Raw genomic sequence first — 23,431 nt, 5'->3', positions numbered from 1 at the left:
ATCCCCTTGTCTTTTAAGCTGGCCGTCCCCCGATCCTGGAAACTATAACGCTCCTCTGCGGTCGAGATTGGTCAGGGTGATTGGTCAATGGAGGTCCCAAATACCTGAGTGCCAATCTCTCCGCAAAGCAGGGAGATAATTCCCGCTCGGACCGCGGACAAGAGGGAATTTTCCGAGCGGTTAGAAATCCGAAGCCTGAGCCATTAACAAAAGGACTCACCCGATCCTGAGCAATTGGCCAAATCGTGCCGCAGGTACCCAATGGACAGAAAAGACAGACGATCGAATGAAAGAAGAAGCCAAAAGGTAAGGAAGAACACAGGAATTTATTACAACAATAATTAAAGAGGAAACAAAAGGGTAAATGTACAAGGGAAGAAGAAGAAGCAGAACACAGTGCAGTCTTAAACAGTCTTAATTATCACGCCCCAGGACGACAAACAGACTTACACGTAAGGGGTAATGATGGCAGGGTAGGAAGGTCCAAGCAGATGGACAGCATGGGCCCCAGCTCCGATCCACGCTCCACCCCGGTCCACGCTACGGTTCTGATCCACGCTCCAATTCCACGGCGAAACCCGGCAGGCAGCGCTGCTCGTATATTGTTGGAACGCGAGCGGACTTTATTTGTTGGGGTTCATATATCGGGGAAGGTATTCGGCTTTCTCCCTCTCTCTCTCTACATGCATGAAGTGCCGAAGTTCAACACAAGTCCCCAGGGAAGTTTTATGCGCAGCTCCAGCCAGAAGTCTGTGGCGAGAAGCAGTCCAACAAGTAGTCCCCCCAAGGGCTCTGCGCTCGCAGTTATATAACGCTGGTCCAGATTAAGCCGCGCTTCATAGGGCTACGCCCACTAACGAGCTCACCTCAGCCCTGGTTGGTTGGCGAGGGCTCGCTGGCTCCACCTTTGATGACGAGTTGACAGGGGGGGCCACGCCTCCTCCCGGCGCTCCGCCCTTCTTCTCCAGCTTGACCGCGTGCGTAATGGCGTTTTGAGCCAGGCAGCGAATGCTGCTGGGCGAGCAGAGGTGCGTACCACAATTTGGAGAGAGTCAAGCCGCAAAATGAATGGGATTGAAGGACCTATCTTATTTAATTAATACAACGCAGATGCAAACTATTGGAAACAGAGCCTTACCTAAAACACATACTGATGAAATAACTAGAGTTCCGATGGTGCCCTACGTGTTGTATGTGGACTAATTAGGGTGCGACCTTTAACCTTTAGAAGATGGGAATATTTACAGGGAATTATTTACAAGGGATTATTATTTACAAGTGCCGGTTCTAAAAACCGTAACAATATAGAGATGCGGACATAGACACAGACAGCAAACCAGAGAAGGTGTCCTCAACCAACCGAGCAAAAACTTTCCAAAGTCCACTGTGGATGGCAGATGTTACACAAGAAACCGAAACAGCAACGAATACAGCCCCAACAATGGAATGTATATATATATATATATATTGTTACGGACACGGCTAAAGATGTTGCTTGACCGAGCGGAATGGCCGCCGTGTTCGTACGGTTTACCCGATTACCCCCAACTCACCCGATTCCACTCGAACGTTGGCCAAATCGCGCTACGCTAAATCAATGATGGAAAGGACACAACGACTGGGATAAATGAAACGACGCAAGGGGTACAGTTCTCAAGACCTCCGGAGGAGGATATAATTAGTGGTGGAGAAAAGGGGTAGATTACAAGGTAGAGTGAGGTAAAAGACAGAAGAGATAGGCACTTAGATACAATCTTATCTATCCCAGACAGACCACAGACAAACGGAACAAAGCTGACTTACACAGGGATTGATGGCAGGGAAGGACAGGTCGGTTGATAGCACAAGGTGCACCTTGGCTCGGGGACAGGATCAAGCACGGTCCAAAAGATGCAGGGAGGCCTCACAGCGCTCGGAGGTGGCGTCTTTCTTTCTCCAAGCTCAGCGCGCATGACGTCACCTCCCTCTTCCTGCGCATGCTCAGCGGGGAGTCACACGCCCTCGGCTGGTTGGCTCCGCCCCAGATGGGACCGGTCCGCCGCTTCTATTGGGTGCGGGGGTTACCGGGCTCCGCCCTTGACGAGGAGCTGACAGCGAGCCCCTACTTGGTAACCCCGTCGAGCACATGTTCGATGGCGGCTCGTTGGAAAGGCCTGGTGCCCTCCCAACACCCCCTACCAACCAAGCCGGAGTGAGGACGCGCACTCCCCGCGCCCGCCGCTGCTGTTGTTGTTGTTGTTGTTGTTGTTGTTGAACCGTGAGGAAGAGCTGCGGGGAGGTATTGGGAGGTCCTAAACTTCCTAACGGTGCCATACAATCACATTCTGGTGCAACGAAGAGTCAGAATTAATGGAAACGAGTCCTTAACTGACATAGACTAAGAATAACTAGCAAGATGTCCTATAGTTGTCTACGTGAGATGCGGTGGACCTGGATGCGACATTTAATGGGGGAAATAGGGGGAGGTCGGGTCTACAGAGTGTTGTTTACAGAAAATGGGACTAGGGAATGGGGGATTGGGGATAGTTGGGAAGTATTGAGGAAATAGGGGAATATTTACAAGTGGATATGGATGGATGCAAATCCCATATCCGCAACATTGCACCCTTCTCTACCTCGGGGCGTCCCGACCCGATAAATTTTTACCTACGTTAGTGTGGCACTCAGATGTAGTTCCCTCTAATATTAACTCAACCCTGAGTGCGACAGTTTTACAGATGTTCACAAATGAGTAAATATGTCCCCCTGCGACGTTGCACCCTTCTCCTAACAGAAACACACCCACAGGATAACCGAATCGCGGAAAGCATCCTCAAACTAAACATACAGCCGGTAGGGAGCATTATTTACAATTGACGCTACTTTATTTACAAGACTAACCCAGGACCTGTGATTGTTCTTTCTGGGGGGGAGACAGTCTGCTCTGCATCAATGCACCATTAAAGCACCCAAAAACGCACCAATACACACCCAAGCACCAATCGGTGCAGTCACCATTGTTCATCAATGTTCAATAATAAAAATAAACCAACAACCCCTAACCCTGCAGGTGGTCTCTTGCTCTTCGGCTCCCTCTGCTGGCTATTTACTTTCTTCCAGATGTTGTCATTTCCTTTCATTTTCTTACTGGCGGCCTATTTGAGCATAAAATGAAATGCACCCAACGTGTCCATTTTTATTTATTTATGGCCCACAGGGCCGACTAGTGTGGTTCACCTGTGGGGCATCGGTGCCCTGTGGCCAAGGTCCGCCAGCAAGATTTCGGGCCCTCATGGCCGGTTCCAGCAGAGGGGCCATGCCCCAACCCATGGGGTCCATAAGTGGTGCTCGGCCACAGACATGTGGTCCATCATGTGGTGCATCGATGCAGACAGCTGGTTCTGAGAGTTCCGGGCGCACAATGGCCGACTCACGCACGCTCCCCTCGGCGCCCGATGGCGCACAGGTCATGTAGGAGAAAAAAGGGGAAAGACAAATGAGCGAGGGGTAAGGTCACAAGGGTACACGTCAATAAGGCAATGCAAGGCGAAATGCGTACGGAGAGCGAAATGAGAAAGCTCGTCCCTACCGTACGTCACCCCCCCTGGCACCTACACTACCCTTGCCCTTACCCCATATTTACAAAATCTACACATTACCAATCCGTCGCTACTGTCACGTCTCCCCATATTTCCTCTATACCAAATTCGTCACCACAATCCCACTATCCAAAATTTGCCATCACCAATTCATCATCAATCCTCATAAGGAGGAAGAGATGGAACATCAAGCACAATGTCACACCCACGTCATGATGCGTCTCACATTCCAAACATCTGCACAATAAAATAACAAAACATGGCATAGTGTGGAGGTACGTCATCTCAGGTGAGTGGATGCAGATGGTGCGAGGAGACTTCAATCCTAACTATCCTCTAAATGACTTTAACACACTTTACACTACCCGGGGTCTTTCCCTGCCAATCCATTGGCCAGCTTACACTATGGGTTCTGAAAACCAATTCCCATTGACCAAACTGTGGTGCTCATCAATTTGGGGTCTCACTCCCCCGATTCATCTCCCGGTGCTCTTGCACAATTTCTGGGCTGTGACGTGTAGCTCTCCCAGCAGGTCTACCCACCTGCACACCTCCACCACTGTAGTTGCCACCCGAGCTTACCTGCTCCTTAACCTAACCTATCTACTGGGGAAGGCCCCTCCTGGCTCTGTCACCCCACTCGGTGCCCTCTGGCACTGGGCTACCCGGGTCCGTCCTCCGGATCCTCGGGCCCCATCCACAACTACAGGCTCCGAGCCCACCTGCGGCCTCACCTGGCCGACATCCTCACAGTGGTGGAGTGCCCAAACCAACTACACACACTAACAGGCTACACGCCCAGCCATTTCCACAACACTAATGCACCCATCCAAATACCATTCTGTCACCCGCACCACAGATGCCAATATCCAACCACAATTTACCTATACCCTCTACCTAACACTTACACTACCCGCCCCGGGTATTCGTGATGGGGGTCCACTCTTCCCCCATTCACACCTTCGCACCACCCACTCCACTCCATCGTTTCCACCATACTCACTCCACGACCATCCATTCCAATACTCCACTTATTCCACACTCCATGTCTTCCACACAACCATTTATTCCATTCACCTGTTGGTGCACACCTGTGCACTCACACCTGGTGCCACCTGCACCCTTCTCTCGCCCAAGCGCATTCGCGCTGATCCACAACACTCACTACTCATACACTGCTCCACACACCTGTCCAGTTCTCACACAGCATCATCTCATCTAACTACTCCCCTCTGAAACTTGCGCTTCTCCGTCTTCCCTTACACTCAGCGATCCCACGTCATTATCATCCATACTAATCTACCTGCGTCCCCACTACAGGTATCAGTCCCTAACTAAACCTTAACGTTACCTAATGTCAATCTTCGCTAGATCCCTACACACAATATCCTAACCCACCTGGGCAAGTTTTCACTGCCATCAACCCCATAATCTATAGCGCATTTGCCCCACATTCATGGGAAGGGTGGCAGGGATGCCACCCTTACCCACCGTCATACGGCGCGAGTGGGACCTTGTGGGACCACCTCGTATGTGAGTCGTTGCCCGCCTGCCGGACCCCGTGCGTCGCCCCTTGCGGGGTCAGCGCGGGGCCGAACCGGCCGGGCCCCCACAGTACATTACCCCCAAGGGGCTCCCGTGCCTCCCCTGTCCCTCTAAAAACTACCCCTGTTGGTGTCGATGCATGGGTCACACTTCCGCAACCCGCTACCCATTCCATACCACCACAACCTTGCTCACTCACACCTCGCACCTCTCCCATCACCGGACCCTCTCGCTCGCACCCTCGTTCCATACCCTCCGGACCAGCCATACACCTCACTCTTGGCCTCTCACGAACATCCGGGTCCATCTCGACCCCCAAGCTTATTAAATCACCTGGCGCATCATACGCACGACCATATTGGTCACCACTTACACCGGGTCCTCTTTCTCTTCGCTTCTCCTCCATCACCTGCGAATCCCTCATCCGGTTAATGAGCACATCATCACGATCCGAACAGACTTTGGACCAATTCTTTTACTTCCTCCTTTATCTCTTTCTTATCCTCTCTCCGTCGCTTCTTAATTTCGCTCACCCCTTCTTCCACTTCTTCTAATTTCTGCTTCACCTCCTTCATCTCCTCGTGCGCCCCCTTAAGTTCTTCCTCTAACTCCACCTTATTTTTTTCTATGTGCTCCCGCACCTCCCGCTCTTTAACCTCCATCACCTCTACCACCTTGTTCATTTTCCTCGTCAGGTCCTCATGTACCGTCTGACACTCTTTTTTAATTACCCCTACGTCCTTTTTCATCTCCTTCTGTGTCGATTTTAAACCCTCTATTACCGCTGTGTTCTTCTTTACCTGGTCCCCCAACTCCTTTTGTCCCACTGTCAGTTGTTCTACTCCCAGCGTCAACTCCTCTATACCACCTTGCAGTTTTACAGTCCCCTTTCTCACCTCCTTCTCCATGCGCTCCTTACAGTGCCTCACCTCCTCGCGCACTCCTCCGACCTCCTCACTCACACCTCTTCTGATCTCCTCTCCCATCACTTGCATCTCCTGCCCAGATGCCACCCTCATCTGCTCCATTTCCTCCCTGTGAGCATCCAATTTAGTTTCTACCCCCATTCTGACCCCCTCTATCTGCTGCCCCATTTTTTAAACTTCCCTTTCCGCTTGGTCCCTCATGTCCCTCAATTTGCCTTCCATACTGTTTTCTAACCCCTCTAACCCATTTTTCACTCCCTCTATCTGATTCTCCTGGGCAGCCATTCTATTTTCCACCCCCGTTAACCCCTCCTGTATTTCCCCTAATCTATTGTCTAATCCCTCTATTCTACTCCCTAACCCTTCGATCTGGGCCCCCATCCTTTGTTCTAACCGTTGGCTATTGGCCCCCATGTCCTCCCTCAATTTCTCGCTATTGGACCCCAACCTTTGTTCTAACCGTTCGCTATTCTGGGCCATAAAGGCCTTCATTTGTATAAAAAAAAGGTTCAAATCCACCAGCGGCACTGCTACGGTCGCGGGCGCGGTCGCCGTAGCCATCTGCGAGGCGCCATTTTGCGCGCCCGTAACCTCATGCGCGAGGATGCCATTTTGCGAACCTGCCGCCCTCACTGCTTCGCTCTCCTCATGTCCCTCAATTTGGTCCTGGATCGACCCTGCCTCACTCTCCTCTACCGGAACCCAGCCGTCTTGTTCTGCCATAGCGCGACTTTAAAAATTCGGGTTTTTATTTTAAAACAAAACAAATTTCACAGTTAATAATTTCGAGCGCGTGAAGCGCGCTTCGGGTCCAATCTCAATTCCTGACACCAATTGTTACGGACACGGCTAAAGATGTTGCTTGACCGAGCGGAATGGCCGCCGTGTTCGTACAGTTTACCCGATTACCCCCAACTCACCCGATTCCACTCGAACGTTGGCCAAATCGCGCTACGCTAAATCAATGATGGAAAGGACACAACGACTGGGATAAATGAAACGACGCAAGGGGTACAGTTCTCAAGACCTCCGGAGGAGGATATAATTAGTGGTGGAGAAAAGGGGTAGATTACAAGGTAGAGTGAGGTAAAAGACACAGAAGAGATAGGCACTTAGATACAATCTTATCTATCCCAGACAGACCACAAACGGAACAAAGCTGACTTACACAGGGATTGATGGCAGGGAAGGACAGGTCGGTTGATAGCACAAGGTGCACCTTGGCTCGGGGACAGGATCAAGCACGGTCCAAAAGATGCAGGGAGGCCTCACAGCACTCGGAGGTGGCGTCTTTCTTTCTCCAAGCTCAGCGCGCATCTGACGTCACCTCCCTCTTCCTGCGCATGCTCAGCGGGGAGTCACACGCCCTCGGCTGGTTGGCTCCGCCCCAGATGGGACCGGTCCGCCGCTTCTATTGGGTGCGGGGGTTACTGGGCTCCGCCCTTGACGAGGAGCTGACAGCGAGCCCCTACTTGGTAACCCCGTCGAGCACATGTTCGATGGCGGCTCGTTGGAAAGGCCTGGTGCCCTCCCAACACCCCCTACCAACCAAGCCGGAGTGAGGACGCGCACTCCCCGCACCCGCCGCTGCTGTTGTTGTTGTTGTTGAACCGTGAGGAAGAGCTGCGGGGAGGTATTGGGAGGTCCTAAACTTCCTAACGGTGCCATACAATCACATTCTGGTGCAACGAAGAGTCAGAATTAATGGAAACGAGTCCTTAACTGACATAGACTAAGAATAACTAGCAAGATGTCCTATAGTTGTCTACGTGAGATGCGGTGGACCTGGATACGACATTTAATGGGGGAAATAGGGGGAGGTCGGGTCTACAGAGTGTTGTTTACAGAAAATGGGACTAGGGAATGGGGGATTGGGGATAGTTGGGAAGTATTGAGGAAATAGGGGAATATTTACAAGCGGATATGGATGGATGCAAATCCCATATCTGTAACAATATATATATATATATATATATATATATATATATATATATATATATATATATATATATATATATATATATATATATATATATATATATATATATATATATATATATATATATATATATATATATATATATATATATATATATATATATATATATATATATATATATCTATCTATCTATCTATCTATCTATATATATATATATATATATATATATATATATATATATATATATATATATATATATATATATATATATATATATATATATATATCTATATATATACACAAAGAATTAAGTTAAGCACCCCCCCCCCGTTTTTTTACAACCTCGCACATTACAAGTTTGTTGTCGTCAAAACAGTGTAATATACCCATGATATTGCTATATTTTCTGGAGAAGTGATATTATGGTCACATAAAAACATAACAATCATGCCGTTTTCAATATTTTATTCTGAATAATTTAAGGTGAAATTTTTTGGGAATTTTAGGCATATTTTCACCTCAATTTAAGTATGGAGCTATAGGTCCATCACGGACAGTGTGGATGACGTTTATGTTTTCTAACGTACAGTCATTGTTCTGAGAAGACCTCTAGCGATCTTTGCGTCAATAACGTGTGTAGGACCCACGTGATCGGATCACTGACTCAACCAATCACTTTTTTTCACTTTGATCACTCAATTTCATCAATGGATAATTGCTAATGTCATACCAATCATTATTTGATCTCACATACCTTAGAATATATGCCAATGTATACATATACACAAAGAATATATATTAGGGGGTGCTTACCTTAATTCGTTGTGTAGGGGTGCTTAACTTAATTCTTTGTGTATATATAGGGTGGGCCATAAGTAGCCATACATAGGGTTTTTAAAAGTGGTCGCAGACGTACAGCCACAGATGAAGATACAGTACAACGGACAGAATACTAACAAAGCTTACACGGAGTCCCCTAAAAAGTACACGACGGTTGTCTGCAGAAAGCGGTCAGCAGATCGAGTATCAGGTGCATTTTGAAAGCAAACAAATGGCATCCATACAAATTGCATATGGCGCAGCATCTGAGTGAAGACGACCCGGATAGACGGATGGAATTTTGTGAATGGGCATCAAATTGAATGATGACGCAAACTTCTCATCTGGGATCTTGTTTACCGATGAAGCCAATTTTTACGTCAATGGAGAGGTTAATCGGCAAAACTTACGTTATTGGAGTAATTTCATAAAAGTGTTCATTTTCCCTATGTATGGTTACTTTTGGCCCACCCTGTATGTATGTATATATATATATATATATACTATATATATATATATATATATATATATATATATATATATATATATATATATAGTTGCGGTTTTGAGATTGTAAATATGACATCATTAAAGGTTAAAGGTTTGCCCCCCATAGTTAGTCCACAAGCAACACGTAGGCCCACTTAGAGTATTAGTTATGTCATAGTATGTGTAAGAGTAGGCCATTTCCCTAGTAATATCTGCATTGTGTAAAGAACTGCGCTTAGGTCCCTTTCATCTTTGCGCCACCCCCCAATTCCATCATGGGCATAATCGATCCCACGCCGCATTTGGCATCTCTCAAGTTTGTTACGCTTTGGCTACCCGCAATTTGTTACGCTTTGGCTGCCAGCAGCGTTCGCTGCCCTTAGTTCGCTCGAACTAGCCAAGTGACACGAGGTAGGCCTGAAAAGAGGGAGGAGCGCGGGGTCGGGGTGTGGCAGAGTCGAGGAGCACGTCAGAGGCGGTGACGGTAAGGGCTCCCAGCCAACTAGGGCACGGAGGGCATGGCGTGATAGGGCGTGGTAAGGGCGCATCTGGTAAGTTCCAGAGGGTTCCACCGGCGTAGCAATAAAACCCTTTGTGCGAGGCCCCCATCTCAGTTGAGATGAGAAGGGATGCGCGGTGTGGAGTTGAGTTATGAGAAGGGAGAAGCACTTGTGAGAACTTATGCAAGAGAACTGTATTCAGAGGACCGGCGTGCACACGACAGTTTCGGGGAATTGAAGAGCGCATTGTGAGCGCATATTGAACTATTCACTTATTACGTACGCGGCCGCAGCCGCCAGTGTAACCGCCTGAGCCCATCCTACCGTTCGCCCCGTGCGCGAAAACGACATGCGGCGAGCTCCTGGCCGCTGTATTAATCTTCTTCGCGGTGCGAGTTGGGGACCGGAGAGCGAGCTGCCTGGACGCCATCCCTGGACGTGCTGACCTGGTCAACTGCAAACCCCGTGTGAGTGTGTCTGTGTGACGGGCCCGTTTGTCCAGGGATAAGTTAGGACTGTGATTAAGACTGCACTGTGTTTTCTTCTTCTGATTATTGTACAAAGTGTAAATAAATTCTGTTCTTCCTTTCTTCCAAATTCGACCGTTTCTGTGATTTCCATCATTGGGTAAGCGTGGCACGATTAAGAACCGCTTGGATCGGGTTTAGTCATCGATAACGGCTCAGGTCACGGCTTCACTACCGCTCGGCGTATCCACCAACACCTATGATTCGGGCGGGGCTTATTTCCTCGTTTCTGGACAGCGCGAGTAATTAGGTATTAGTGATTAGTCCTACGACCCTACTTCACGCTGTCCGGGAAGGACGTCATAGGTCCCGGGTCCCGTCGGCTAGTCAAAGACAAGGGGACTAATCCCCCCTTGGTAAGGGGAAAAGACCGGCGCTGAGATCCGCAACAATATATAGCAAAATATCAGCAGATATATAATGACAACTGGGAGAACGACAAAAGAGCAGCAAGATATTTAAAACAATAAATAAAAATAGGGGCACATCGTGGTGAGCCCCTGGGTGCTCACCTGGTAGAATAAAGCAGTATTCTACACTGACTAAAGGCATTTTATACAGCATCATAGTATTTTAAACCAATTTCCATGGTTGCTGGAAGACAGGGCAGCATGATCATTCTAGCACAATCACAACACTTTAAACAAACCAAAAAAAACACCTATTTTGGGGGACGAACACAGGACAAGAAAATTTCACAGCTTGGTCCATGAATCATGACAGTCATTTCACAGTCATCCCGGTGTGTACCCCGATTTAGAATAGGTACACCGTATCCCTGCGCATCGTAAGAGCCGACCAAGGGTTGGCGTCAGGAAGGGCATCCGGCCATAAAAACATTGCCTCAAACAGGGAACCATGATCGTCATGAGACCCGCAAGGCTAACCCCCGCTCTAGCGGGGAAAATGGCCTTAAAACGATCATTCATTCATATATTTCCATGAATCATGACCCCCTTACTGAAATTGAGGTTCATACTTGGAGACCTGGAAGGACTCTGCTCCACCTTCTGAAACTCACATATGGAGATAACACTCACCTCTCACTCTCATCCCCTTCAGGGTGAGACCAATAATAACAATGACAATGGCATAATAATAATGATGATGATGATGATGATGATGAGGCATGGGAAAGATATTTTAAGGAGCTGTTGAACCAAGGAGGAAGTTCCCAGTGGTAGTCAGGGCTCGAATTTGAAATGTCCAAGGAGCTGGCACAAACATCTCTTCTTCGCAAAAGACACCGTGGGAGCTAACATTCACCAACTAATGCTATCAGATGGGACACTGGATTAACATCCATCCGAGGGATGGCACACTCCGTCGAATAGACCTGCATACTAAATACCAGGATGACAGTTTATAACAGTGGTGAGATTCCAGGCTGGAGGGTTCAGAGGCGAGTGTGCATACCTCTCAGCTATCCTGCCATCCCTCTAAAATAAAGGGCATCTTAACACAACAATTTCAGTTGTACAAGTTGCTGAGAAGTTTAAAATTAGACCTAAATGGCAGCCAGAGGGAACACATTTGGACTGGAAAGGAGGGACTATTTAAGGGAAAAAAGAAATACACACCTGTCGATATTAGAGTAGAACCACTCGAAAATGCACCACCTGTTGGCTTTGGGTAACTTGAGCAGGTTGCGCAAACGCATGCCCACACGCTGGGCACATCGCTTGTCTGGGGTCGATGCCTGGCCATAAATAAATAACCAAAATGTGTCATGCTATCAACCAGACAACATACGAAAGACAAAGGAATCTTAAGAACAAACTTTACAAAAAAAAACAAAAAACATCAAACCCCTGCTTTACCCCACTCGAAAAGAAAAGGTTGAGAAATTACCACATGTTCTCTAATCTACTCAACCCCAAGCAGCAGGCATCAGCAATGCTACTATTAGTATTACTGCCATAAATCAAGCAAACCAACAGACAATCCCTCGTTTCAACCATTGGGAAGCAGATTGTACAATATTCTTCAAACAACTCCAAAACTGCATACACCATCACACCTCTTTGGCGGTACCATTCCAAACACTCGGTGGAGGACATTGATCGCCAACCTTCGTTAAACTTCCATTGCTGGGCATTTATTGCAAGGATGTGTCCAATAAATTGAAGGTTTATTTCCTGTTCATACTCATCAATGGTCTACAATATGATCCTATGAAAGGGCTTGGTTCAAGTGTGAACAGGCCCTTGATACACAATCCATGCAAAGCTCACGGAAGAATAGTGCAAGAACATTAGGAAACAGACAACAATATAGCACGTGGAATCTGAATCTGCACACGAAGAATGAGGGAAGTGCTTGGAGGGGGGTGGGGTGAAATAGAAAATGAGGTGAATGCATCAATGGATATACATATATGTCTGCCCACTGGTATGTTGATTTCAAAAAAAAGTCACATGAGCACGAGAGAAAAAAGGGGAGAAAGAGAACATCAGATATATGCTTCAAATTCAAGGTAGGAGCTGCAAAATTCTTTTAAAGGGCACATGACCTCTGACCCATTGAATCCAAAAGTGAATCAGTTAATCTGTGTATCACAGTCCATACTTTTGCACGTTTGGTTGAAATCCCTTCTGCGATTCACAAATCATTGTGGTAAAGATCTTCAATTTAAGGTCACATGAGAACACACCGACTTTTTGAACCCAAAATCTAAACGGTTCATCTTTGCATCACAGTACATACATGTACTAAGTTTAGTCAAAAATCCTTCAGTGGCTCACAAGTTAACGCAGTAACGAATATCTGCGACGCACACAACTCGAAATGCAGAGGCATTAAAAAAAACAAAAACAAAAACACGAATAAATCCCACATAACAATCATCCCAAAGGAAACAATTAATAAGGGTCACATTACGTGATAACCTCCAGAAACCCACACACAAGTACGCAAATGTACTCGCCTCACCTCATGCGAAATTGGCAAACGATTGGTCCGACGTGGAGACTTCCCTGGTGAAGCCTGTTTTTCAACCTCCTCCCCAAGAACCTGTCGTGTACGCTTCCTCATCTTGAGAGACTATGTGGGCAGTAAGAAAACGAAATAGATCAAGCAGCAGATATACAAAAAAACATTATTGGTGTGACTCACCAATATAAACTAGAACACCACTCGGTAGGGTAGTTTGCATCCCAATGATAGGCCGGATCTGAATCTGGACGTTAAGCAAAATCTATTTGGCGTGTTCTTGTCACCTACTAAACTCATCCACCTAGTGATGCCATAATCTGTCCATAACTTTGAAACATCTTGCCATATTGTTTTTGGCCCCATCTCTCAATGTTGAAGAATCATGAAAAATAAATAAATAAAAATTATAGGATCCAGACCTGGATCTTCACCAAAATCTATTCAATTCGTCCTCGTTCCATACCCACCTCCACCATTTTTCATCACAATGCATCCATAAACTTTGATATCCTCTTCACAGAAAAACAGACAACCAATCAGGAGTGAATGCATAACCTCCTCCATTCACCATCGGTGGCAGAGGTAATCAAGTTGTGTCACATGACGTTTAGGCAGATACATTGTACTTCTATGTGTCTATTTTGCCATCTAGTCAGGTTCACTATGTTAACAAATATAATTTCGTTCAAAATTTTGGTAGATTAGCAAAACTATACATTTCTGGAATACTCAGAGCATGAGGAATCCAAAAATTAATGTTTACATTTGCGTAGACACCTTTGCGAAAATGACCCTCAGGACAGTGATGAAGATAGTCAGGTTCACTATGTTAACAAAGATAATTTCATTCAAAAATTTGGGAGATTAGCAAACCTGTACATTTTTGGAATCATCAGAGCATGGAGAATCTGAAAATCAATGTTGGCATTTGCACAGACACCTGCATGGCCGCCATTTTGGATTTTGAAAATGGCCGCCATAAAATACATATTTTGCGTGACCTCGGCTTCTAGTCAACCTAGAAACTTAATTAAATATGCTAATCCTATGTTTTCTGGGTCAAGGAATCCAATAAAGGCCTCAAAATAGTGCTCAGGATTATAGAAAAGCAACAAACAAAGGTAATTGAAAACCATTGCCTTTATATTTGTGATATAACTGTATTACATAATACATGATATTGCAAGTCCTTTGAAGTTATAGGTATGGGTTTATAAAGCAAGAAAGCAGCCTTGTTAGTATCAGATTGAACTACAAGTCCTATCCACAGGATCTACGAGGTCTATACCGTTCAGGAATATGCTTTTACAGATCTTCATCACTGTCCTGAGTGTCATTTTCGCAAAGGTGTCTACGCAAATTCCAACATTAATTTTTGGATTCCTCATGCTCTGAGTATTCCAGAAATGTATAGTTTTGCTAATCTACCAAAATTTTGAACGAAAAAACATGGTGAACCTGACTAATCACCACTTTCACAACACTTGCAAGTCAACAACCCTAGGAAGATGTAACAGTCATGCTTGAACAAGGTTGGCATAGCCCATACAACTATAAAAACTTAATAGGTTGTAAGTGGGTGAGAGATTTATTGGTACATATAATTAAACCAATTTCCCATACTATTATATGCCTTCTCTGACAATCCTGAGTAAAATCGTATGACCATTCCTATACAGTACTTCAATTAGTTTTGTTTTTCCACTTGTCTAGCGGCTTTCAGGAAACCCTTGCCAATGCTGGTCCATGACTTGCTCATGCGGAAGTTTCTCTGATAGTGTGGTATGGCACCTTTGGTTTTCAGATGCAATATTAACCGCATGGCTAACGTTTTTGCCAATTTATTAAAAAAAAAAAAAAAAAAAATGCAGTTAATATACCCGAAAATCCAGTACTTGTGCAGCAGATAAACACAAAAATTGTGCATTTTATGAGAAAAGCATGAAATTTTTAACATAGTTAGTGCATACCATAAGGTTTATTTTCAGATGTGGAGGGAAGTCAGATTTGACCTCTGAGAACCGTGAGGTCAAATCCAAAATGGCCACCAGTCTACTGAGTCTAATGTTCAAACGCGCTTAATTTTGGAACCAAATAGTGTAGAAAAACATTATAGGTGTCATTTCCAACTAAATTGGGGATGCCCAGAGGTGAATGATGCTTTCAATGAACTCCTAGGCATGCCAAGTGAGGTCAGTGAAGGCTCAATGTTACTGCTAGACCGATTTGTGGTGCTGATGTACGATAGAACCAGTGAGAGCACGGAAGTGAATGATGCCAGGAAACAGCTCTTCACACAGAAGTGTAGAACTCTAGAGAACATTCCTCCAACCCAGGCAACACTCCAACAGCACATCAAGCGCACTTGCTACCAGGCCAACTGTTGTAACCAGGCATTGGTCATGGATCCAGAGATGCCAGACCCACCTGACTGGGGCTGGACAAAGGAGACAACTGTGTGGCAGCCTCTTTGGACCACTCTTCCTGAAGCATCAAAATCGTGCCATGAATTGATCGACTGTGGCTGCAAGAAAGGGTGCACTGGACGCTGCAAGTGTGCCAAAGCTGCATTCAAGTGCACTGCACTGTGCTTCTGTTCTGGAGACTGTTAGATTTAGATCATTACCAATTTTCATCATTGCACTTGATTTAATGTAAGCTTTGGTGGACATACTTGGTTAACTACAGTTATTTTTTCAGAGGTTATTGCATCATTCCTTGCAGTGTAAACACTTTTTTTTCATCATTTCTGGTCTTTGGGTGTTCCGTACCTATCCCTGTACCTGAAAAAATTAAGTTTTAAAAGATCAAATGAACTTTTTCCAATAGCAGTTCCAACTGCAGTATCATAAAAATAGATATTTAACGTAATTTGACCTTGACCGTGACCTAAATGCATGTCCTTGAGTTCTGGCGATCTCAAAAGTATCACCAAATGAATGGGCATCCCCAATTTAGTTGGAAATGACACCTATAAGCGCGTTTGAACATTAGACCCGGTGGACTGGCGGCCATTTTGGATTTGACCTCTCACGGTCCTCAGAGGTCAAATCTGACTTCCCTCCACATCTGAAAAAACCTTATGGTATATACTAACTATACTTGAAATTTCACTCATTGCTCCTTTGCATAATGAATAACATTAATATACAACCCTCAATACCTCCAAATGTTGAACACTTCTTGTGCAGGGGATATATACTATCTGCAAAAAAATAACTTCCCATAGTAATAATACCTCCGAAGTAATCTTCAAAAGCCTCATTCTTTTTCTCCAAAACAGGATATAGGAATGAAACAAACAAAGAGCAGTGCCCACATTAGTTATTTCCGCCACTGGGTACAACGTTTTGTGATTATGACACCAAACGTCTCAGTAGTACGTTTACCAAGATGGGAGAGGGCAGAACGACAATGCCAGCGCTGTGCAGCGAGAGTTGCAGACGACCAACTGGAGATGAGATGCGGGTTGGGGATGACCGACTGGAGATGAGATGATGGTTGGGGACGACCGACGGGAGCCGAGATGCTGGTTGGGGACGACCAACTGGAGCTGAGATGAGGGGTGGGGACGACCGACGGGAGCCGAGATGCTGGTTGGGGACGACCAACTGGAGCTGAGATGAGGGTTGGGGACGACCAAATGAAGAGGAGATGAAGGTTGGGGACGACTGACTGGAGACGAGAAGAGGGTTGGGGTCGACCGAATGGAGGAGATGGGGGTTAGGGGCGACAGCCTGGAGCTGAGATGCGGGTTGGGGGCGACCGACTGGAGCTGAGATGTGGGTTGGGGGCGACCGACTGGAGCCGAAATGCGGGTTGGGGACGACCCAATGAAGACGAGATGAAGGTTGGGGACGACCGACTGGAGCTGAGATGAGGGTTGGGGACGACCCAATGAAGACGAGATGAAGGTTGGGGACGACCGACTGGAGCTGAGATGAGGGTTGGGGACTACTGACTGGAGCCGAAAAGCGGGTTGGGGGCGACTGACTGGAGCCGAAAAGCGGGTTGGGGGCGACTGACTGGAGCCGAAATGCAGGTTGGGGACGACCCAATGAAGATGAGATGAGGGTTGGGGACAACCAAATGAAGACGAGATGAAGGTTGGGGACGACGGACTGGAGCTGAGATGAGGGTTGGGGACGACCAAATGAAGACGAGATGAAGGTTGGGGACGACTGACTGGAGACGAGATGAGGGTTGGGGTCGACCGAATGGAGGAGATGGGGGTTAGGGGCGACCGACTGGAGCTGAGATGCGGGTTGGGGCGACCGACTGGAGCTGAGATGAGGGTTGGGGACGACCAAATGAAGACGAGATGAAGGTTGGGGACGACTGACTGGAGACGAGATGAGGGTTGGGGTCGACCGAATGGAGGAGATGGGGGTTAGGGGCGACCGACTGGAGCTGAGATGCGGGTTGGGGACGACCAAATGAAGACGAGATGAAGGTTGGGGACGACGGACTGGAGCCGAGATGAGGGTTGGGGGCGACCGACTGGAGCCGAAATGCGGGTTGGGGACGACCAAATGAAGACGAGATGAAGGTTGGGGACGACGGACTGGAGCCGAGATGAGGGTTGGGGGCGACCGACTGGAGCCGAAATGCGGGTTGGGGACGACCAAATGAAGACGAGATGAAGGTTGGGGACGACCGACTGGAGCCGAGATGCTGGTTGGGGGCTACTGACTGGAGACGAGATGAAGGTTGGGGACGACGGACTGGAGCCGAGATGAAGGTTGGGGACGACCGACTGGAGCCGAGATGCTGGTTGGGGGCTACTGACTGGAGATAAGAGTTGGTTGCATCATTACAATCCTGAGTGTAAGACAGTCAATGGAGTACCGCCATGAGGATCACCAGCCCCGACTTGGCTCCGTCAGAATTTATCTCTTCCCCAAACTTGAGGAACATTTGTCGAGCATTTTCCTGTGAATGACTGGTTGTCAGCAGGACGCACAGGTATATCGTGACGTCACAACTACTTGAATGTGTGGGCAGCAGTGGTTATTAAGTTTTGAAATAAAAAAGCACCATGGTGTTATAAAGATCGATGCTAACAATTAATATCCGTCTTTGTTTCAGTCGAATATCTTCACCTGTTTTGGAAAGAATAGGAGGCACACTTCAACACCCTCGTAAATAAATCATAAATGTTCAGAAAGCACAACACTCCTCACCCTCACCCTCACCCCCCCCCCCCAATGCAATCAATAACAATTAAAAACTTTCCCAAACTTGCCCATTGGCAACAAAAAGTTTTATTCGATCCCCGGACTGAAGCATTTAAAATATCGACGCTCTGCTCCAAGGACCAGGTCACGTGACAAACATCACCAATAGATATGCTCGAACCGTTTTTTCCTACATCCCATACCATAGTCGGACTCACGCTCTCTGGAGACGTAGTCCGCGGTGGTGTCCGCAAGGTCCACGATCCAGACAAACTACCCTCTGCAGGACAAGATATAAAACACAGCAAAAAGGTCCATCAGCACCGCCATCAATCAACCACAAACATCAATCCATATGGTCCTCCCTTCCGAGTCTCACCTTTGAGGCTCACCAGGGCTTGAGCAGAATAACCTGAGGGAACAAAACGAGGTAAATGACGGGACGAGCCGAGAGGGAGGAGATCGCAGTGGTCTCGTCAGTGGTTGTGCAAAGGACCATCGCTACAATAAACCACCCAGCAAGAGCACGACCTTTCTATAGAGTAAAACAAGACGAAGGCTTTTAATAAATTCCACACACGACAGAGACGTAAACCCATCAAGGACACGAAGAACCCGACGTCCGCCTCATCCGGCCTGTAATAAAGTCCTTTGACAGCAAATCGACAATTGTCTAAACTAAAGTAATCGAAAAATGTACCATATAGCATCAAAAGGTAAATAAAATACCAATTACAGGTATTTGATTACACCAGCCGGTACCGAGCACACACTTTCGTCCAAAAGAGACTCCGATTCCGCCATCGCGGTTTTGCCTTTTCAAAGAACCGGGGGGGCGGAGCCTATCACGTGACTTCAGGGTTCTTCTTCCTGCGTTCGTAATACACAAGACCCGGGTGGGCGGAGCCTACCACGTGACTTCAGGATTCTTCTTCCTGCGTTCGGAATACACCGATTTCCTTTTCCTACAATGAAATCAAACTCTCTATATTTGCCAATAACAGCACAAAAGTTTAATATTATCACTCTAACGTTACTAAAATAATTTTACTTCAAGAAGTGAGAAAACAACCAGAAGCATTTATGACCGACCACACACCACTCAGTATTTGATTTCAACAACAACAACTCGTGTGTGTCAACGCCCCCAAGCCTCAAAGTGTGCACCTTCGTTGGCTGTTATCGACAAATCACATATGCCGGTTTCAGAAGGTGGAACGAAGTCCTCCCAAGTCACGATGTACGTGTGTGTGTGTGTGTGTGTGTGTGTGTGTGTGTGTGTGTGTGTGTGTGTGTGTGTGTGTGTGTGTGTGTGTGTGTGTGTGTGTGTGTGTGTGTGTATGTATGTGCATGTGTATGTATATATATATGTGTGCATGTATGTGTGTGTTTGTTTGTGTGTGTGTGTGCGTGTGTATATATATATGTGTGCGTGTGTGTGTGCGTGTATGTGTGTATGAATATATATATATATATATATATATATATATATATATATATATATATATATATATATATATATAAAAACGTATATATATATATATATATATATATATATATAGATAGATAGATAGATAGATAGATATATATATATATATATATATATATATATATATATATATATATATATATATATATATATATATATATATATATATATATATATGAAGGAGCAGCGCTCCTGCTTGAGACGAACGAAGTGACGGACAAGACACAAACTCGTCCGAGAAGATGTTTATTGTATAATCATCTCGGGAACTCTGAAAGCCCGTTTATCGGGTTCGCATATATATATCCAAACCAAAAAGCATACATCAGAACCAAAGCCCCGCCTCTCAGGCGAGGCACGCTTTGGTGGTCATGTGACCGACAGGTGCAAAGGATTATAATCTCGGCGCCGCGGTTTGGCCGCCGGTTGCGTCACCGGCTTGGGCCAGGAGATTCTGTTGCTGGTCTCGAGCTTTGGGGGACCCATGGGTCGCTACACACGCCCCCCCAGAATCGACTTGGTCCAGGAAGGTCAACCTGAGGGGGGTCCGGATGACCCGACCGAAACGACCCCTGGCTGGTCACGGGGGGGGGGGGGGGGAGGGGGGGGGGGTCCGGTGTGGTGGCGGGTGGCCGGACGGGGGGTGCAGTGGACGGGGGGCGGCCGCGCCGCGGTGGGAGAGCCAGCCATGGCGGCTGGCCGACGTCCATGTGGGCCGGCTTGAGGCGGTACACCGAAATCCGGTCCGCCCGGTCGCTGATGCTGACGACGAAGGACTTGTAGTCACGTCGTAAGACCCGGAAGGGTCCGTCGTATGGTGGCCGGAGCGGCCCCCGGTGCGCGTCGTGGCGCACAAAGACGTACTCCGCCGTGCGGAGTGCTGGGGGGACGAAGGATTGGGGGTCGCCATGGTGGGACGTGGGCACCGGGGTGAAACGTTGGGCGGCCTCCTGGAAGTCCATGCGCTGGCGCGCGGCGGACCAGGGGCTGGTGGCGTCGGGCACGAACGCGCCCGGGACGCGGAGGGCCTGGCCGTACACCAGCTCGGCGGTGGACGCCTGGAGGTCCTCCTTTGGAGCCGTGCGGAGGCCCAAAAGGACCCACGGGAGTTGGTCGGCCCAGCCGTCGTCCTGGAGGCCGGCCATGAGTGCGGCCTTCATGGAGCGGTGGAACCGCTCGCACAACCCGTTGGCCTGGGGGTGGTAGACCGTGGTGCGGTGCAGGGTAACGCCCAACGTGCGGGCGACCGCGCCCCACAGTTCGGACGTGAACTGTGGGCCGCGGTCCGACGAGATGTCCGCCGGTGCGCTGAAACGCGTGACCCAGGTGGCGATGAACGCCTGGGCCACGTCGGCGGTGGTGGTGGAGGCGAGGGGCACGGCCTCCGGCCACCTGGTGGTCCTGTCCACCATGGTAAGCAGGTGGGTGAACCCCTGCGATGGGGGCAGGGGACCCACCAGGTCCACGTGGACGTGGTCGAAACGTCGCTCGGGCACGGTGAAAGGAGCCAGCGGAGCCTGGGTGTGACGGTGGACCTTGGCCCGCTGGCAGGGTGTGCAGGCGTTGGCCCAGTCGCGGACGTCCCGTCGCAACCCGTGACAGATGAAACGTGCCGACACCAGCCTCTGGGACGCCTTCCAGCCCGGGTGTGAGAGGCCGTGGAGCGAAGCAAAAATGCGACGCCGCCAGATGACCGGCACAACGGGGCGAGGTCGGCCTTGGGAGACGTCACAAAGCAGGACCGTGTCCGCGAAGGGGACGTCAGCCAAGCGGAGGCCCGTGTCCGCCACCCGGAGCGCCTGCACCGTGCCGTCTGTGGCCTGGTCCGTCGCCATCAGGGTGAAATCGACGCCGAGGTGGACGGCGTTGGCGCCGGCTCGAGAAAGGCAGTCGGCCACGGCGTTGTCCTTTCCGGCGACGTGCCGGATGTCCGTGGCGTATTCCGACACGGCGGAGAGGTGGCGCTGCTGGCGGGCCGACCACGGCTCCGTGACCTTGGCCATGGCGAAAATCAATGGCTTGTGGTCGACAAAGGCCGTGAACGGGCGGCCCTCCAGGAGGTGGCGAAAATGGCGGACGGCCAGGTACAGGCCGAGGAGCTCGCGGTCGAAAGTGCTGTACTTTAACTCGTTGGGCAGGAGTTGCCGGCTGAAGAACGCGAGCGGCTGCCAGGCCCCGTTTACCCATTGCTCATGAACCGCCCCCACGGCGTAGTCGGAGGCGTCCGTGGTGAGGGCGATGGGAGCATGGGGTACCGGGTGGGCCAGCAGCGTGGCGTTGGCGAGGGCCCGTTTCGCGCCGGTGAAAGCAGCGTCCATGTCCGTGGACCAGACGACGTCGCACTTCGCCGGCTGGCCGCGGAGGGCGGTGTACAAGGGCCGCATGAGTTGCGCAGCTCGGGGCACGAAGCGGTGGTAAAAGTTCACCATCCCAAGGAACTCCTGCAGCGCCTTGACGGAGCGGGGGCGCAGGAAAGCGGCGATGGCCTCGACTTTGGCCGGTAGCGGTACGGCGCCGTTCCGGGTGATGTGGTGGCCCAAAAAGTCGATCGTCGCCGCACCAAAGTGACATTTGGCCGGGTTGACGATCAAGCCGTGCTCGCTGAGGCGGCCGAACAGCGTCCGGAGGTGGGGGAGGTGCTCGGCTCTAGACGTGCTGGCGATGAGGATGTCGTCCAGGTAGGTAAAGAGGAACGGCAAGTCGCGCAGCACGCCGTCCATCAGGCACTGGAACGCCTGTGCCGTGTTTTTGAGGCCGAAGGGCATCCGGAGGAATTCGAAGAAGCCGAAAGGTGTAATAACGGCCGTCTTCGGGATGTCGGCCGGGTGGACGGGCACCTGGTGGTACCCCCGAATCAGGTCCACTTTTGAAAAAATGGTCCGCCCCGCCAACCGGGCGGAAAAATCCTGGATGTGCGGGACGGGGTACCTGTCGGGGGTAGTGGCGTCGTTGAGGCGGCGGTTGGCGCCGCATGGCCGCCATCCGCCCCCCGGCTTCGGGACGATGTGCAGCGGCGAGGCCCAGGTGCTGTCGGAGCGCCGCACGATGCCGAGGCGCTCCAGCGCGGCGAACTCGGCCTTGGCGACGGCGAGTTTGGCTGGGTCGAGACGGCGAGCTCGGGCGTACACCGGCGGGCCCGTAGTGGGAATGTGATGCTCGATGCCGTGACGCACCGCGACGGCCGAAAACGTCGGTCGCGTGAGGGCCGGGAACTCCGCGAGGAGACGCGCGAAGTCGTCTGCCAATGGGAGGACGCAGGAAAGCTCGGTGGGCGCGGAACGGCTCAAGGCGCACGCCAGCGAGCTGAACGTTTTGGCGTTGACGAGACGCCGACGTTTAACGTCGACCAGCAGCCCATGGGCGCAAAGGAAATCGCCCCCCGAGCAAAGCCATGGGGACATCCGCCGTCATGAACTCCCAGCGAAAGAGCTGGCTGCCGAAGCGGAGGGCGACGGTGCGTGGGCCGAAGGTGCGGATGGCGGAGCCGTTGGCCGCGATTAAGGAGGGG

General features: G+C 49.1%; 1 protein-coding gene across 4 annotated transcripts in view; it reads right to left on the bottom strand.

The window, feature by feature from the left end:
- Window positions 1-19,321, bottom strand: part of LIN9 (lin-9 DREAM MuvB core complex component) — a 73,777-nt gene extending 54,456 nt beyond the window's left edge. Inside the window, exons 1-5 of one of the 4 annotated variants that reach the window (XM_068130992.2) lie at window positions 19,208-19,321; window positions 18,814-18,846; window positions 18,653-18,714; window positions 13,255-13,365; window positions 11,904-12,022 (exon numbers count right to left, since the gene is read on the bottom strand). In XM_068130992.2, coding sequence (XP_067987093.1) covers window positions 11,904-12,022; window positions 13,255-13,365; window positions 18,653-18,714; window positions 18,814-18,846; window positions 19,208-19,238 — 356 coding nt within the window. In that variant the 5' untranslated portion in view covers window positions 19,239-19,321. Of the gene's footprint in view, window positions 1-11,903; window positions 12,023-13,254; window positions 13,366-18,637; window positions 18,715-18,813; window positions 18,847-19,134 lie in introns of all 4 variants that reach the window. The other 3 variants (XM_068130991.2, XM_068130993.2, XM_068130994.2) reach the window with 3 other exon arrangements.
- Between the last annotated feature and the right edge of the window lie 4,110 nt (window positions 19,322-23,431).

This window comes from Myxine glutinosa, chromosome 11 (assembly GCF_964187855.1).
Source record: "Myxine glutinosa chromosome 11, kmMyxGlut1.1, whole genome shotgun sequence".
NCBI classification, from domain to species: domain Eukaryota; kingdom Metazoa; phylum Chordata; class Myxini; order Myxiniformes; family Myxinidae; genus Myxine; species Myxine glutinosa.
The sequence above is the reverse complement of the archived record's forward strand: the minus strand, read 5'-3'. Positions and strand labels throughout refer to the sequence as shown.